The sequence below is a fragment of the Astatotilapia calliptera genome, chromosome 7, assembly GCF_900246225.1.
Source record: "Astatotilapia calliptera chromosome 7, fAstCal1.2, whole genome shotgun sequence".
NCBI lineage: Eukaryota > Metazoa > Chordata > Actinopteri > Cichliformes > Cichlidae > Astatotilapia > Astatotilapia calliptera.
Window position 1 is genome coordinate 53380919 of NC_039308.1, and position 17440 is coordinate 53398358.

The 17440-nt window shown below is 41.0% G+C and overlaps 2 protein-coding genes across 2 annotated transcripts; one reads left to right on the forward strand and one right to left on the reverse strand.

Moving 5' to 3' along the window:
- The first annotated feature begins 169 nt into the window (after nucleotides 1–169).
- On the forward strand, nucleotides 170–2045 carry fancf (FA complementation group F). The gene is made up of 2 exons (XM_026175692.1): nucleotides 170–247; nucleotides 501–2045. Exon 2 carries the CDS (start codon nucleotides 553–555, stop codon nucleotides 1582–1584), a length of 1032 nt encoding a protein of 343 aa, XP_026031477.1. The 5' UTR covers nucleotides 170–247; nucleotides 501–552; the 3' UTR covers nucleotides 1585–2045.
- A 3798-nt stretch (nucleotides 2046–5843) lies between these two features.
- slc17a6a (solute carrier family 17 member 6a) lies at nucleotides 5844–17370 on the reverse strand. The gene is made up of 12 exons (XM_026175647.1): nucleotides 16755–17370; nucleotides 15095–15350; nucleotides 14574–14692; nucleotides 13560–13674; nucleotides 12486–12573; nucleotides 12203–12289; nucleotides 11568–11710; nucleotides 11330–11479; nucleotides 9724–9856; nucleotides 9527–9637; nucleotides 9301–9428; nucleotides 5844–8952 (listed from the first exon to the last, which is right to left on the reverse strand). Exons 1-12 carry the CDS (start codon nucleotides 16838–16840, stop codon nucleotides 8623–8625), a joined length of 1746 nt encoding a protein of 581 aa, XP_026031432.1. The 5' UTR covers nucleotides 16841–17370; the 3' UTR covers nucleotides 5844–8622.
- Nucleotides 17371–17440: the final 70 nt, after the last annotated feature.

Below are 17440 nucleotides of genomic sequence, written 5' to 3' on the forward strand. Positions count from 1 at the left end.
GTCTTCCTAGTCAGAACACCCTTATGATGCTTTTTAATGTAAATGTGTGTGTAATCCATATAATAAATACACGTAAGCACAAAAATTCCGAGTTTGTGTGTACCGAACTCATTAACTCATTTTGTGGCGCTAAGATCACTTGATGTGCTTTTATTTTGAAGGGGATGAAATTATATTGGCACACTTGCGCACTAACGAGCGGTATATTCAACCGGAAAATCAAGCAGTAGAAACCGGCAACAGATATGTGAGTTTCTTCAACTTTCTCCGTGCTGTCATATTCATTTTTTATTGTAACGTCAGCTGTTATTGAAACCCACGTTACTCAAGAGGAATTATTTATTGAAGTGCGGCACCGGAAGTCTTGTTTTGCCATGCTAATATGTTGACATCTTAGCTAACATGTAGCTAAACCGCTACATCTCAAATGCTATAGCAGTTTTTCAGCAGCATAGCGAAATTCAGATGATTCAGGTTCAGGCTGTAACCTTTCTCCTCAGTGGGTTTCCGAAGCCGGACTGAAGGCTGAACTCTGAATGCTGAGAGCGCCACATGGAGGCGGTGCTGAAAAACTTAGCTAGCACGGTGGAGATGCTGGCGGTGGCGGCGCAGAGCGATGCGGTGAATCACTGGGATAAACAAACTCTGTCCAGGGCGTTTCACTGGGCCCGGTACTGCGAGCACGTCTTCTCCAGGTTCCATAATAACGCCGCTATTAGGAGGATCATGGAGAAACAGCTGCAGCTCACAAACCAAACTCTGCGAGATACCATCCCCGGATACACCGAAGTCTCCTTCTCGGACCTCCCCCGGTGCCAGCACTTGTTGCTCGTCAGGTTGTTGAACAACCCAGAACTTCCTAGTTCTCTCATGAAGATCCTCTTTGACACAACGCGTCCTGTCAAGACGATGCACGGAGACTATGAGGACGTCACAGGTCTCTGCAGTCACATAGTTCAATGCAAATCAGTTTATAAGGTCCTGAGCCCCCTAGCTGATATGTCAGCCCTTGGTGCTGATGCTGAGGTGCAGGGGGAGATGCTGATGGAGAGGCTGGAGGCTCTGCTGAACCAAGGCAGTGAAACCTGCAGGGCAGAGCAATTTTTAGGCTCTGTTCTCCAGGGATGCGAAGGGGCATTGCAACAATTCTGTCTAGTCATCGCTGCAGCTCTGCTGACATCCAAAAGCTGTACTGCACAAACTGCTGCACATGATTTTCTCTTAGACTGGTTGCAAAAGAAACACAGCCTGCTGCAGTACATGTGTTCTCTACTGTCTCCTACACTTTTGAAAGACCTGGCAAAAGAACATCAGAAACTCAGAGATGCATCTTGTAATGTACTGAAAAAGTGGGCCTCGGAAATGGAATACAGCTTAAGTGACGGCGAATGGGTTCTAACCAGCACGGGTCCCGGAGTGTCCTTCAAGAAACTTACTGAGCTCTTTCTGGCTTTATTCGATGCCAGTCCGTCTCTGAGGGGGGATGTAGAAAAAGAACTAAATGCTTTGAAGATTTCTGATGGAGACTTTGATGTCACAGGGCTGAGTGTGTGGGGAGACCTGCTGTCAGCTTTAAACATGTGACTGATGGTCTTGGAGCTTGAAAGATGATCAAATTGTGGCCAAATTCCTGTTTATATCTTGATATTGTCTATATTTTTCGGTATCAGAAAAAGCATATTAAACAGCTGACATCAGTTTTTTTTTCTTAATGGTCACGTTGTTCTAACAATTGTAATGATATTTCTGTCAGTTTTGTTTAATTTTACCAAAGTGTGAGCATGACTGTGGGTTTATGAAATATTTAACATGGCGAGAATTTAGGCTGGTGATGAGAAGAATTGTTCTAGCAGAGCAAAAAGTTTTAGGTTCTTCTTGAATGTTTTCCACCTTTGTTTACAGAAATGTGTTTCAGTACAATATTTGACTCATGTTGCACTTTTCCTCAGTTCATGTATCTAGACAAACACATAACTGCTAATTACAGATGCAGTAGAAAGATATAATAAAAATGGTCACTGTGGTGGCTCCTCTCAGACTGAAAATTTGTTGCAATATAGTAATTCTTGTTGAAATGTAAACATGTTTTTAATGATATATTGTGATAATTAGAATATTTGTGATGACTTCACTGTTGGTGAAATTGGCCAGATTGCTTATTATATGAGATTTTAATCTAGAAAAGTGGAAAAAGAGGCAGGACGAAGAACAGGGTGGGGCATATGATACAAGAACAATGGCAAATGAGATCCTGCTCTTGATGCTTCAGGAGTTAATCTCTATCTCTGGATTTATTGTTTTTAGTGTGTGTGTGTGTGTGTGTGTGTATATATATGTATATATATTAGTCAGTCCAGTTGGCTGTTTGTTGAACTGTTGAACTTACTTGTTTGGACACATTATAGCTTTTGTGCTGCTTTGTAAACCGTGTCAGCACACGATCCGACTCACTTAAACTGAACGTACTTGTGAGACAGTAAACAGATGCCATGGGTCTTTGGAAGCTCAAGGTTTCATTCAGCCTCATAAATTTGATCCTAATACCAAGCCATTAGGAGCTGCGTTGTTTAAAATTATTCTGCAGCGGCTGATTTATGAGGACCTAAAAAGAAATTAAAGTTTAATTCCACATTATGCAGATCTGTGGAGAGAGATGGGTTTGATAATAAGCTCGGGGCTATAAGGAAATAGCAATAAGCAAAGCCAGCAAAAGCGCTGTGCAACCACGTACCCTTTCCTAACTCTACACACCTCAAATGATTTTCACTTTTTTTCACACCATCTGTCAGTAAAAGCCTCCAGCAGTGCTTGATCTAAACCTATACATTTGGATTGGCTTAATTCCAGTCATGTGACCTGACTGCCAATTTACACATCTCAGACCTTGCCCATGTGTCTGAGCGCTTGTGCAGCGAGGGATCAATTAGTCAGATCAGGCGTCTTCAATCAAACTCTGCACAATGGCTGGTGTGTGACGTAACCCTGTCAGCGAATTAGAGCCCGGGCCACCGTGCGGAGGGAAACACCAACACAGCCACGGCTCATTTAACACACCGTGAAAGCAATTCTCGTAGAGACGGACGAGGGTCACTGAGTAAAGGGCAGCGCATACACAACCAGTTTATTTCCAGCCAGTGAAGAACATATGCCAACCAGCAACGACTGCAGAGATCTAACCTGCTCTTGTGTTATAAATGCATGCAAAAATAATTATGAATTTGTTGGGAGTGTGTTTAATTTACAAAATCTACAAAAATGCAGTTTCAGAGCACCATTCCACAAACTAACGAGAATTATCCACCTCTACTCTTTTAGCATGTAGCCATCGGGTGCTTCCACCCACAGTTATTTTCTTGTGTAGACTTTGTGGTTCTCACTCTGATTCACAGCCTTACACGTTACTGGCAGGGTGAGAGAGCTGCCATGGTGATGATTCAGATGTGTTACCATCTGACTCCAATAAGCCTACAAGAAAAGCAGCATTTTTAGTACTATGCCTATGCCAATCTAATATTTAATAAAACCATGTTTTACCCGTTATTTATAACAGTCTAAATCATACCCACATGTCTGGAAACCACTAAGAAGAAACTGCTTCTTTTGGCAGTCTGTAACACTATTTAGCTATTAAACATCCACCTATCCATCTATCTTCTGAATTGCTTATTTTATATTTGACCTCCAGCTGTTTGCAGCAAGCTATAAGCCTTTATTAGAACAGACTGAGAGTCGAAGTCAGCCGCTTACATCCAGCTTATTTAATTTAAATGTGTCATGCGCTTTATTAATTCAAAAGGACAAATGAGAAAACTTATAATTTCATACATGTGTATCAGTTCTGTCTGTTATAAAGAACATGCTCTAAGCAAAGAGTTGGATGATTGTCTTATCCTTCCTTATTTTACATTCCATCCGTCCAGCGTCACGTTTGTTCTCCAGCAGCGTGGGGGTAACAAACTGCAGTGAGACGTGCTGAGAGCGACTGCTGTCCTGCAGCTCCTGGAGGGTCATGAAGGATAACATTCATTAAAACTCAGATCCAGCCACCATCTGGTGGTGTAAATAGGGAGTCCTCTGAGGGGGTGGGCGCAGGAGGGTAGAGCCCTCCCTCGGCACGTGCCTAAGCCGCTCCAGTCTGGCCCCTTTTGTGTTTTCAGCGATGGATCACAGAGGCAGGAGAAACCCCTCCGCACACCTGTGTCCCACTCAGAGGATGACGACGATCAGCGACCACCGTCAGCAGGCACGCTGTTTAAATGGGTTTGATTATCATCATAACATCTTAAACTAAACATCTCTGAAGGTTGAACAAAGATAGTGGCAACAAATTTATTTCTTTGAGCGGCATGATGGATTATATAAATAAAGAAAAATTGTGTGCAGAAAAGCAAAGTGAAAATAAACCCTGCAAAATATTTTGTCTCATCACCTGCAAATTCTTCCACTCTCTTATTACGATTTCTTCCAGAGCTGACGGTGCTTTGTCAAAACACGACAAGTATCGTATTGGATCTTATCTTCCTTTGTCTGCTTCTGATACTATATCAGCGTGTATGAAGCTGTCAGTGTAATCCGATATGGAGGGGTGGGGGGTAGGGAAGTGGATGGACCTGTGATGGATTGCTTCAAATGTGACTGCACTTCCGTGGAAGGTGAAAAACAAAAGATAAATTAAATGTAGCAGTCTCTGTCTACTCCTCTCATCCTGGAAAATTCTCACCTTTGCATCCCCGTTTCTCTGACTCATTAGAGCAAATGCTATCAAATGTAATGCTAATGGATACAACTGGAAAGTACAGCAGAGATGATAGCACACCGTTGTAAAGCCGTTTTGCAGAGGGTTTCATTTAAAATCGTTTTTTTAATATAATATCTAAACGTTTAGGAGTCATGGTGGAAACACACCAGTCTTTTTTTTTTGTGTGTGTGTATGTTCAAATTACATATGGTTTGTAGTGGGTGCAAAGTAGTGATATATAACATGTTATTTTGTGCAAATCCAATTTGAGCCAGCAAGATCTCCATTAATAAAGCAATTAACAAGAGAGAGGAAGGAGGTGTGTGGAAAAACCACTTGCCCCGGGGATGTGTATTGTCATGTCGGGGGGTGTTGTAAAACAGTAATTACTCCAATCCTGCCTTGAAATTTAGGCCTTAATTAATACCTGATGTTTTGGGGTATGAGGAATGTGAATTATACGTTAGGACTAAAAAAATATTGAGAATGCAGTGTGGAAAAAGAAATTGTCTGAGCTGCAGACTAGACGGGAGGATGGAGCAGGAGGATAATTGCATGCAGGGAGAGTCCCACAGGAGGCGTGCAACCCCGTCATCAAACACTCATTGTGGCTGGGCCTCATCCCATTACAGTCCCCCAGGAGCCAAAGTGCACCTGCCCCACAGACTGACAACTACTCAATCCCCCTCCACTCACCCTCCGGATTACACAACCAGACGAACATCACAGTGACCGAGCCGGAGATGCTGCAGAAATATAAAGAGTCAGTGATGCAGGCAGGTGAAGGCTGACAGACTTTCCACCTGTGAAAGAAATGCTGACAGAAGCTTTTTGCCCAATTACTGTGCATCCTAACGGGCACGTCACTGGTGTAACAGCCATGACGACTCCGGCTGGTTAGGCATGAGAAAACATGTTCCACGTGAGTGGTGACACAATTGTGTTTTCTGTCAAATTAACGTGCGCCAAGCAGGCGTGAGGGTTAATGGTTTCCCTCCTCGGCTGGGTGAATAATCAGGGGAGAAACTGAGATTTATTGTAATTGCTCCCCCTCCTGACAGTTGGGATGATTTAGACATGAAGCTGCTTCCTGTGATCCAACCATCAATTAAGGCGGTGAAAGGCTACTGTACTCTGAATGTCCATCACGGGCAGGAAACCAGTGCTTGACACAACCCTTCAGACGTCACGCCTTTCGAACGTTCCCTTCGGGTAAGAGGAGCGCTCCAAAGGTTTCACGTGCACGAGGCTACAGAGGTTTTCCCAGGACATTTTCACCTTGTGCTGCAGTAACAGGACAATGGAAATTCATACACTGCCATGATCAGACTTCTGATGATGGAGTCAGTCATTCCTTTTATTTTGTGCTTTTCATAGTCTTATACACCAATAAGCTGGAGACGTACATGAATTATTTACCACAGTTATCAAGATTGCTTGCTTTACTTAGCAAACAGTTAAAAGAAAAAAATCTGTTACTGTTCAGTTTATCTTAAGAGAAAGAGAAGATGAGTCAGTGTTTATATTTTTAAAAAGTTGATCTTTAGAGCATTTTTCTTAGTACGAGTTGATTGTTCTAATCTGCATTTTTTTCAGCAACTCTACACAGATTATCTCCATAGATATCAATATGTCACTTGTTCTAATGTCATTGTACATTTTTATTCCTTTATGTTTTTATGCTTTAATTTTCCCTACCAGAGCTACTTATTTTATTGAGTTTTATCAGGTAAATTTTATGACAACAATATAAATATTTTTCAACCTTAAAGCTGCAAACAGTGACTACGACTACTATTGCTCTGTATATATATGTTTTTTTATTCTAACAAAAATGCATTAATAACTACTAAGGCGAATCATCAGTGCTGTTTAAATCTTTTAAACAGGAGCATTTTTTATCTTAAAATGCTAATGAATTCTAGAGCTAAACAATATTGATTCGTCTTGTGATTGGACATAATGAAGGAGCTGGGTCAATACCTTAATGTGCTACAGAGAACAGTGTTGAGCTCAAATGTGCAGAGAAGGAAATGGGTGTGTCTGAGACCGCACATTACAAACATTAAAATGTCATCACCTTTCCTTTCCTTTTTTTGTTTTTTCCTGATCTTTTTTCCTCTGAAACAGACCCAACCTGACTCCACATCAGCTTATTAAAATCAGAAGTCTCTGCAAAGATGTTAAATGGTGGTGGTGTGCATGGATGAAACAGTTTAGTAATGCTGTATCTCTTGCCTCTTACCAATTTCCAGGCTACAGGGTCCAGTGCTCTCCCCTAGACCCCAGAGACCTGTGCCATTGATTTACTAATGAGAAACTTGGAGAGAACAGGAGATGCTTGGCAGTGATTGGAGAATTGGTGGTTAACCGATTTGGCAGTCTGTCTCCAGTCAATGAGGACTAATGTATCATCCCATTTACACACGAGATAAAAATGACAAAAAATTACCTTTTTGATTACTTTTTTTTTTTTTTTTATAAAATGATATGAGTATTTTTTTATAACACCTTTTGACATCAACATACCTCTTCATTAAACACAATATTAGAAGCCATAAAATCACATTTATCTGTTTACATAATCTTTAGGCACAAAGCCGTAATAGCATCTTTTGGTCATCATAAACATTCTTAAATATTCATATATTTTAAACATCCTTGCAGATTTTTCATACAGCAAAATGAATCAAAGTGTTTAAACAGCAAATAAAGTCAGGTGGAAGAGCCATCTATTAATCCATGTGGTCCACTCATATGCGACGATATCAATGTGTCAATAAAGTACTTTTTGGTGACAATGACAATAACCAAGGGACACCAGGGGCTCACAAAACGTGGTTGTTCATACACAGCAGTGCATTCCTCCTGCTTCATGAGCACTAAAGCTGGGGATCTCCAGACACTAATTGTAATTTGTTAAAACACACACCTTAATGTTGATCATCACATGACTCCAAAAACAATTACAGTTAAGATACAGCAAGCCAGTGTCACGTTACAAAACAGAATGTAATGGGTGGCAGCTGGTACACAGAATTTATTGCAGTGCACACCAAACATCAATAGTCAATGTTTTCTGAGCAGCAGTTGCCTTCACAACTTTTTTGATTTGTCTCACGTCACGACCGGAACCTGATTACGAAAATTCCTCTTATTATTTATAATGGCGGGAGACGCTTGAATCTAAGAACAAAGAAGTAGGCTGAATGAGGACTATCGGTGGCTGTGAGGCGGCCGCGTCTGAAACATTGATCTGAGCAAAAGTCATGCAACAAACACACACTAAAACTCTACGGTTCAACTTCACTCACGCTATTTTTGTCTTATATTGTGTTACAGGCCTCACTCGAGAAGAAGAAGACCTTTTTTGCAAGCAGACGTCTCCCTGAAGAGGTACTGTCCATGAAAAATATGGCCTTTTATATTAATGTTCACACAGATCAACGACCCAAAATTCACAATAGTCTCACAGAAACAGTATGCAGGTATATACAGTACATAAAACATATTTGAGAAACAGAATCTTGTTTTTAGAATACTTTCATAGTTTCAGTGCAATCAGAGTAGTATTTCAGAGAAAGACCCTACATGATGGTCGACTGCAGTTTCGTCTGGCTTGTCTTGTTCAAGTAGATTGATGAGCTTTGGGTCCTAAATAGTACGACTGCTGTCTGTATAGTGAAGCCCTACTGTAGGTACATGTGATGAGAAACATGAGGCTCTAATGAGAATTGTTCTGCATTGCAACTACTTCTTTACAGTGGCTTTTGAATCTTCTTTTACTTTAACATACAGAATGGATTTAAACATCTAATATAATGCTTGTGCAACTGGTGATGATGAGTCTGTTTTCGTGGGCAGACTCACCACAACTGTCTGGTTTAAGAGTAGCCGCGTTGGGTGTACATCTTTCCCGCTGGCTCCTGTACGTATTCCTCCGTTTTATCCCAGTCCTGCACCCAGCCTCCGTTCAGCTGCCCCGTGGCCCCGTAGCTTTTAGCCGGACCTCCCATCGCACCGTATCCCTGGGTGATGTCGCCCGTCTCCTCTGCCAGCTCGTCCTCATCTATAAAACCGCACTTCTCTTCGCTGGTTTCTTCAGGGTCAGCCCATGGCTGTTTCTCCCCCGATGCGAAGAGCCCGTAAAATATCACGCCTCCGTAATGCACGAGAGAAGCAATGAGGAAGACATACTGCCACTCTTCACGAGTCTGGGAAATGGACAAAGGTTGGAGCCAGGCTGAGTCCCTTTGTAAAGTTTTAGGTTATATCATAGAACAGATGTGCTCTTCTAACTTGCTCAGATTAGGCAGAACAAATACGCCACAACTGCACCAGTGGTTTGCATTTAAGTAAATAAAAATATGAGGGTAAGGATCAGGCACAGAGGGGATTGGTCATATTTTGGGCATAATGAGAGGGTTTGCTACAGTAAGGAAAGCTCTGTGATCCAGGTTTAAATGATTACACTATTAAACAGTAGACTAGGATCAGGAGATGGCTGTGGGCTTTAAAAACTCAAACAAAAATATGTTTGTTGTTGCCTGATTACGACTCACCTTGTTTTTTGTCATTGCTCCCACTATAAGAGGGCAGACCATCCCTGACAGTGTTCCCACGCCATTGGAAATGCCCATGAGGATGCTGGCATAGCGAGGGGCGATGTCTAGATGGTTCACGTTGAAACCTGCAACCAAACGAAACAAGGAGACTTCCTGAGTCTGCTGCTGATTCACATTGAGGTGGGATCAAATATGAACAATACATCGTTGTTTTAGGACTCACCTGATATTGCAAAACCGCTAAATCCCACCGCCAGAACTAAGAAAGAGATGGCCACCCCCTTACTGTGGGAATACCCAACCACTAGTAAAAGAGTAGCCTCCATGCCAAAGCCTGAAAACAGCAGGAAAAGAGTTAAGTCATGAACTGATGAGGAGTACTTCAAAGAACTGACAAAAATCTCACGATTAAGACCTCACCTCCACAGTTCATGATTTTGCGGACCGTAGTGGTGGACATGATGTTGTGGGTTCGCAGGTAGTCTGCTAGCTGACCTCCTAAAGGCACGATGATGGTCATGACCAAGTGAGGGAGAGCTGACACGATTCCAACCTGGGAAAGCATCAAATACTTTTCTGAAGCAGCTCCAACAGCAGCAGAGCAGCTGTCACAACAAGAAGGGGATTCTCTCAGTCTCAGAGCAAATCTCAGCCTCTGCTGTAACCTCTTGGCTCCTCTATCACATGTCAGCAATAATTCACCACATTAATATCAGAAACTCATCCTCAGCCTGAATTGCATCTGTCAGAGCAGCCTGAGTGATGCTTTACACTCTCGCTGGAGCTCAGAGGACTGGGGTAATTTGAGACTGGCTGCTTTCTTTTTACATGTATGACACATGAGGACAGGTAAAAACAACAAATCACAGCATTTTCTAAAGCAAGTTGTCCCAAAATTGCAAATGTAAATATCCATTAAACTTCAGAATTATTGTTTAATTTTTATATATGTTCTTTTTTAAATATAAAACAAAATATCTTTTGTTTTATATTGTTCTTTTTTTTTTAAATCCATGGTTATACATTTAAAATTAGGAAATTATTTCCATTGAGGTTGAGCAAATATAATAATGGTTCAACAGAAACAAACTTTCTTCATATATTACTTTTTAAGATGATATCGTTTAGCCTGCTGCATTGTATTAGCAGCTAAACGTACAATTATACACGTGGGTCTACCATTCCAGCCTAATTTAACCCTGGGGTGACAATTATTAATACAATCTAAAATGCAATAGTACTTAAAAGAAACCAGGAACAAATGTTGCACCTTGAGGCAACTTTTGTTGTGATTTGATGCTATATGAATAAAACCGCATGGCTTTAATTACATTTATACCATTTAGACCCAAACTTTCTTTTAAACTGAGTTATTATTTACTTAGCTGCCAAAGGGAGTCGTTAGCGGCTGAAATCTAATCAAAGAGGTTGATGTGCCAAGTAGGGTATAATATGTTTTAAGTACTTTATGGCTGCTTTAAACACCTTTGCCCATCTGTGAGTGAAAACTATAATGAGAGTGAACTAAAATAGTAAAAGCTGTGGGTGAAATTTTAAGCTTTTCACCCACAGCTTTGTGGGTGAAAAGCTAAAGGAAGCCAAAAATTCTCTGTAGGTTTCTAAGTATAAACAAAATCTTTATTATTGTCACACTGTTTTAATATTTTCATCCAGTTATGTTACTCGAATAAATTTCAGTTATGGCCAGTTTGGTATGTTTATCCCTGTGGTTCTGAAATCATGGGTTGAGCCCCACTGGTGAGGCATAGGGTCACTGCAGTGGCTGCATGGTGAACCCTCTTTTTGGTTTCCGGAGTTGGGATACCTTTGTTCAGCTAGAAAATGAAAACATTTAGTCTTTAAGAATAAATACATGACATTAGATGGCTGGCATAACAACAAAATGGACCTGTTATGCCTTTTTTAGAAGCAATTATAGCATCTTTTTTTTCGGAAATTTGATGGTGAGATCAGATGAGACATTTTAGGCCTAATAATAGACTTTATGAAGCATAAATTTACTCACCTTGCTGATCTCAAAGCCAAAAACTTCTTCAAAGTATGCAGGCTGACTGATGAGAAGCAGATAAAAGGTCCAGCTTCTGCAGAAGTTGGCCACAATGATTGCATAGACAGGCATAGAAGAGAAGAATTTCCTCCAGGGAGTCTTGAATTTCTGTTGAAGCAACGTGACAAATGCTAAATCAGCCTGAGCAGTGTTTGGTGTGGCATCAGAAATCAGAAGATACAGACTGAGCACCCACCTCCATCGCACCCATGAGCTGGGCACTTTCGCCAATGCTCTCCTCGATGTAACGGCGCTCCTCCTCGGTGATTGTTGGATGTTCTGCCGGGCTTTCATAGGACACCAAAATCCAGAACATGTACCAAAATATCCCAAAGGATCCTGAACAAATCAAACACATCAGTCATTAAAAAAAACTTCAGATGATACAGATCCACAGAACGTAAAATTCAAGCGGAGATTTAGCTGCTGTCAAAATCAGAATACAAAAGTCTGAAGTTTGGTTAATTCTGTACAAAATAATGGAAAACAAACATATATACTATCTGATTTAATGGGTTAGTCATAATAATGCTTGGGCTTATTTCAGAAGTTTAGAGAGTATATATTAGTTAGATAGTTGCATGCATAGACAGACATGGGAGAGGCAGTGAACTGACTCACCGGTGTCAGTTATATAACATTGACTTTGTAGACTTTGCTAACTTTATCTAATAAGCCCACATGAGACTGTAGCAGCACAAGAAAAATGCACAGAATTGAACTGTATGGCATTTATGGCTAAGAAAAAACCCAACTGTTACATTATTTCTACCTTTACATGGAACAGAGTGTCCTTTTAAGGTGAAGTCAGTCAGATAAAGCAGTACTTACCATACACATAGAAGACAGAGGACCATCCAGTATACTGGACCAGGATCCCAGCCAGAGGCATGGCGATCACTGCGCCGGCGTATGATCCTGAAGAGGACAAATTGTCATGACTGAGCAGAAAGCGATCTGTGTTTGTATTTAGTTACAAAGGTGTTCACTTCTTGTTTGCACACCTTTTAGGCACAGTGGTATGTAACCCTAAACCTGCACTCAAGTGTATAAAGTAACGTGATGATGCATGATAATGACGAGCCAATCTTGCTTTTGTGTGTCTGTTTTGTACCACAAAACGAGATGGTTGCCAGACGACTTCTTTCCAGCGGCGGAGCCCATTTACTCCAGATCCCGTGGCAGGCCGGGTAAGTCACTCCCTGTATGGTGAATGAAAAACACAACATTACAGCAACAGTAAGATCAGACAGCGATTGTTTCCCACCAGCTTTAACATACTTGTTTTGACAGCGTAAAAGCACAACATGCTTAATTTGCTAATTTCATCAAAACTGTAGCTGTTTTCACAATTAATGAAAATATATTCTGCTTGATTGACGCCGTCTCTTCTTTTTTGCCAGAGACTTACAAGTCAAATTGCAGTTAATAACAAACAAACTGACATGCATTGTAGCTGATCTTTCTAATAGAGACTAATGGCTTAGGTGTGAGTCAGTGCAAATTCAAGCTGACTGCCCACTTCATGAAAAAAAAAAAAAGAAGCCCTGGATTGTTCCCATTAAATCTTCATTACACACTAAGTGGCATACAATCAACTATTGATAGACACAAATTGCTGAGGCTTGCAGTGGGAGACACCCTGAAATGCTAATGTTTAATTTGTAGTAATAAGCCATGGCGCTGAACGCAGGCAGCTCCCTCTCTGAATGGTCATGAGCAGCAACTGAAACTACAGTTTGGAGCTAAACAAAACAACAAAAGAAGATGACCTTCAAACTAATAATAGCATCTCTCCCTCTGAAATCATTCCCCTTCTTGAGCTGCGGGAGCCGCCCGCATCAAGTGGTTTTTATCTCTTTTGTTCATTGTGTTTCTATGTGAACATGGAGCTCTCTAAGCCAGGCAAGCCAGTACACATAAGCCCTGCTATTCAGGGTTTTACTTTGTTTGACGATTGTGTACTAATATGTGTACAGTATAATGAATAGAGCTTCCTTTTTTTTCAGCAGAAATCCAAATAGAGAGCAGCAGGCTTGAATAGAAACAGAAGATTGCTGTAAAACCTGGCTGAAAACAGAATGTCAGGACAATTTCATTAGGAAGGGGTCAAACTCAGCTCCTGGTTTGATAATGAGGCATCATCCTTGAGTGTTTTAAAGGTCAAAACCAAATTGTGCATCAGTACCTCCACCAACCCTTGTAATATCCTCACAAAGATGACACATCCGTAGTGGACCCGGGCGGCAGAGGGAATGAACATGTTCAGGGTAGATGTCAGCACGATGGCAGCACCAAAAACTCTGGATAAACAGCATTACAAGATTATTTGTCAAATTTGTATCAAAATGAAATCTGTATGTGGCTCAAGGAAAAGAAAAGCGGGGTCTGCATCTTTTTGATCAACTGCAAATATCAGTAAACAGTAGACTGAATCCTATATTTTAAATTTTTATAATATAGTGGAAGAATAAACACTCATAATCAAGACAAACCAGTCCTAATTGGGTGCCACACACAAAAGCGCGCACACAACAGGCTGTTATTCGGTTTCCAGGGGAGTGAGGACAGGAGGTGTTTGCAGCAGAAGGCGTCAGAGGGCTCAGCTGACTTGGTATGATGAAGCTCTTCAAAGATTCATTTAGATTCAGTTTTAACAATCCTGTAATGTTAATGTAATAAGGACCCATGCTGCGAGCTTAGCGCACTTTATTTTTCCTTGCATCTCCTTCTTTCTGCAGTATCTGTCTACACTGCGCTCTAATATTGATCGATAGTTTAACCGTTTTTTTTTTTTTAAAGAATGATCGTTTTGTATATTTATCTATATTTCCAGTCAGCTGCTAATGAAATAATAAGGTATAGAAGTGGGACGCGGTGGTTGAAATCACGCTACAATCTTTGCTTAGAAGCACTTCGCACACAGGGCTTTGGCCGGTGTGGTTGCCATGCCTCTGAACATAAAGGATTAGACACGGTGGTCCCGTGGGAGCTCATTAACATGAGGAGGCACGCCTGGCGGGCATCAGCCAAATCCCCAGTTTATCTGCAGGTTTCTCCAAACCTACTGGTTTGCCAACAAGTCTGCACACTAAATTATACATTTTTTGTTCGTAGATACAATGGGAAATCAGTAGGAAACCGATATTTCCTAAATATAATCTCCTCAAAGACCTAACTCAAAAAATGTGTATAGTTTTACCTGTTTGCAGCCAGCCTGGAGGAGATGTACCCTCCTGGAATCTGAGTAACTATGTAGCCCCAGAAGAAGGAACCGTGAATCATCCCCACAGTCTCCGGGTCCCAGTTGAATTTCGCTTTCTTTCAGGCACATAAAAATAAAAACAAAATTACGTCTCTTTTAATTCGCTGTAGTGTGTATCGCAGTGAGATCACTTTTTCGTTTTTTTCCCTAAGTGGTAAGTGTTACAGGAAAGAAATATTTGCAGAAAGGTGTATATAAAATGTAATGCTTCGCAGTGAAATTGACCTCTGTGATTATCTAAAATGATTTTTTTTAAAAATCACAATTTCCAATAAATTTACAACAAAAAAGCGCAAACTATACTCATTTTGCTAATTACTCTGTTTAACACATGAAAGGCACTTGAAAGGGACAACAGACTCAGTTCTATCTCACCACCTATCACACATAAGAGGGTGGGGTAGGGTGGGGTGCAGGATGGGGTTCATGGTGAATGAAGAGGCGGGGTTTACAGGCACCTCTTTGATGATTATCTTCCCGTTTTGGTGGATTGTGCTGTTATTGACCATGCTGACGATGGCCACACCCAAGTTACACCGGATACCGAAGGAGATGCAGAAGCCGAGCCCGCTCAGCATAGCGATGATGTATCTGCGCGGCAGCCCGAAGCACGTGCAGTCACACAGGGGCGTCTTCCGCTCCTCGTCCGCTCGCGGTCTCCCATCCTCCGTCAGCTCGATCGCTTCACCTGTTTGCTGCCGCTTTTCGAGTCTCCTGCATTTCGATTATATAATACTCATTTTTTTAGGTGATTCATATGTTCAAAGCCGGCGTGAAGGGATGATAACAAAGTACCAGCCAGATACTGTGTTTAAAGAAAGAAAACAGTATTTTTTTAAAAAAAATATATATATATATATATTTTTTTTTTTTTAATGGATTTTTAAGCCAGATCAGCAGAAATAATTCCCCTGGAAATACCCAACACTGCTTCTTCGCGTTTATGAATGAGAATTTCATTTCAACTCCAGGCCCTGTCAGTGGCTCTAATTTATTCTTTAATCTGACACAGGCCTCCAAACGCCTGCACACTCTTCATGAGGGGGGAAATATCCTGTTATAATTTTTTCTTGACTTGTTGAAAGGAAAGGATGAATGGAATCGAGGAGAAAAAGATGACCTTCATACCGCATTGCAGTATCATCTGCATCAGCGCTGTTTGCAGTTAAATTTCGCCCTATATATGTTTTTTATTAAATATTTAATTAGCTGCCATAAATCCGGTGTAGGGATTTCGCTTTGGCTCCAATTCGGGAATTTTCACCGAAATTTAAGGTGGATTTAAAAACCCTGACATGCGAAGGCCTCATCCGGTGAAATGACTGGCCTAGCTACAGCTTAAATCAAACAGATTTGAGTCACGTTTTTTTTTCTGTGCTACAGCTTCTAAAAATCATTTCTGGTTCAGCAAATAAACGAATAAGGCTCAAAAGAGTTCCAAACATATACAGACCCAGATTAAAACCTTCGTATTTCTTTTGGAATACTTGTCGAAGATTTGTTTTTGCTGCCATAATATAATTTATGTGCATTCCCAATGAGAATTAAAAAGAAAAAATAAATAAATAATAATTCGCTTCTATTCCACCACATCCTGCTTCCCTGCTCCAAATCTAAACGGGTGCTGTTTCCTTTGTAGTCAGCCATCAGTTTCACCCGAGCCACGTTTCATGCAGCTCTTCGTGGCCGTTAAAGAATATAGGAAGTCAGTTGATATGAAGTTCATCTATCTTGAAGTAATACAGATGAATACGTGAGGTAATAGATATCCTCCGACCTTGTGTCACGACTCGTTCTGTTTCATTAATTATTAAAAAACACCCACAGCTGCTGGTGGAGGGGGACCGTCCTCCAGGGAAATATCTGATCCTTAAATATTCGGGCCACACGACTCTGCTCTCAGCACCCTGTTCGTGATTCACCTCATAAAGATGAGATTTACCTTTTTTCTTTAAAAAAAAAAAAAAAAAAGTAATAATTGTAATTCAGTAATAAGCACATTCAAAGCCAGTGCACGTTTTCTTTGTCTGTGTCATCTAATCATTTGGACGTATTTTCTATTTTAATTGATCCTTCCAAAACTAATTCTGCGATTAAAAGAGATGTACAATTTCTTACCTGTACAGAGCCCCGAGGGCCTTTCCTGCCATTTGTTTCATCCCCTCTTTACTGGTGGGGAGAGCTTTCTCCTTTCCTGGCTCCATATCCAAATTATCTTCTGAAAACAATTTCTACAATACTATAACAAATATAAGTGCAGCATTAAAAAGCATATTGTTAAGATATTAATCCAGAAATAAGGCGCCTATTTCTCTTCAGCGAAAAGCATGTGTCCAGTAGAAACAAACTAAAAAATAAAATAGATGCGCCAGAAAAAAAATGGAGAAAGACGAGAGAGGCGTTCAGTCTGAAAGGGTTGCTTTCACAGTCACAAAACAGCAGTCAAATAAGTCCGCTTTTGCCTTGCGCAATGTTAATCCGTGCAGTGCCATCTTAAGATCCAGCCCGCGATAAGAAAAAGGCACCACCGAAGATCACAACTTGGATTTTTTTCTCCTCCTTTTTTATTGTTCTATTATTTGAGAAACTGAGGTGGGATTGTGGAGAGCTTGAGCCGGCGGAGATGATCGGAGCTCAGGTCTAACCTGAGGTGGGGGAATCTCCGGTGTGGGTGCAGCTGGAGGAGGTTTCAGCACCGCGGACAGCGCACAGCTCATCTACCTGTCAGCAGCTCCGCGCAATGCCCCTCCTCCCTCCGCTCCCACCGCTCGTCTCCTCTAATTCAATTACAACTTCAGATCTGT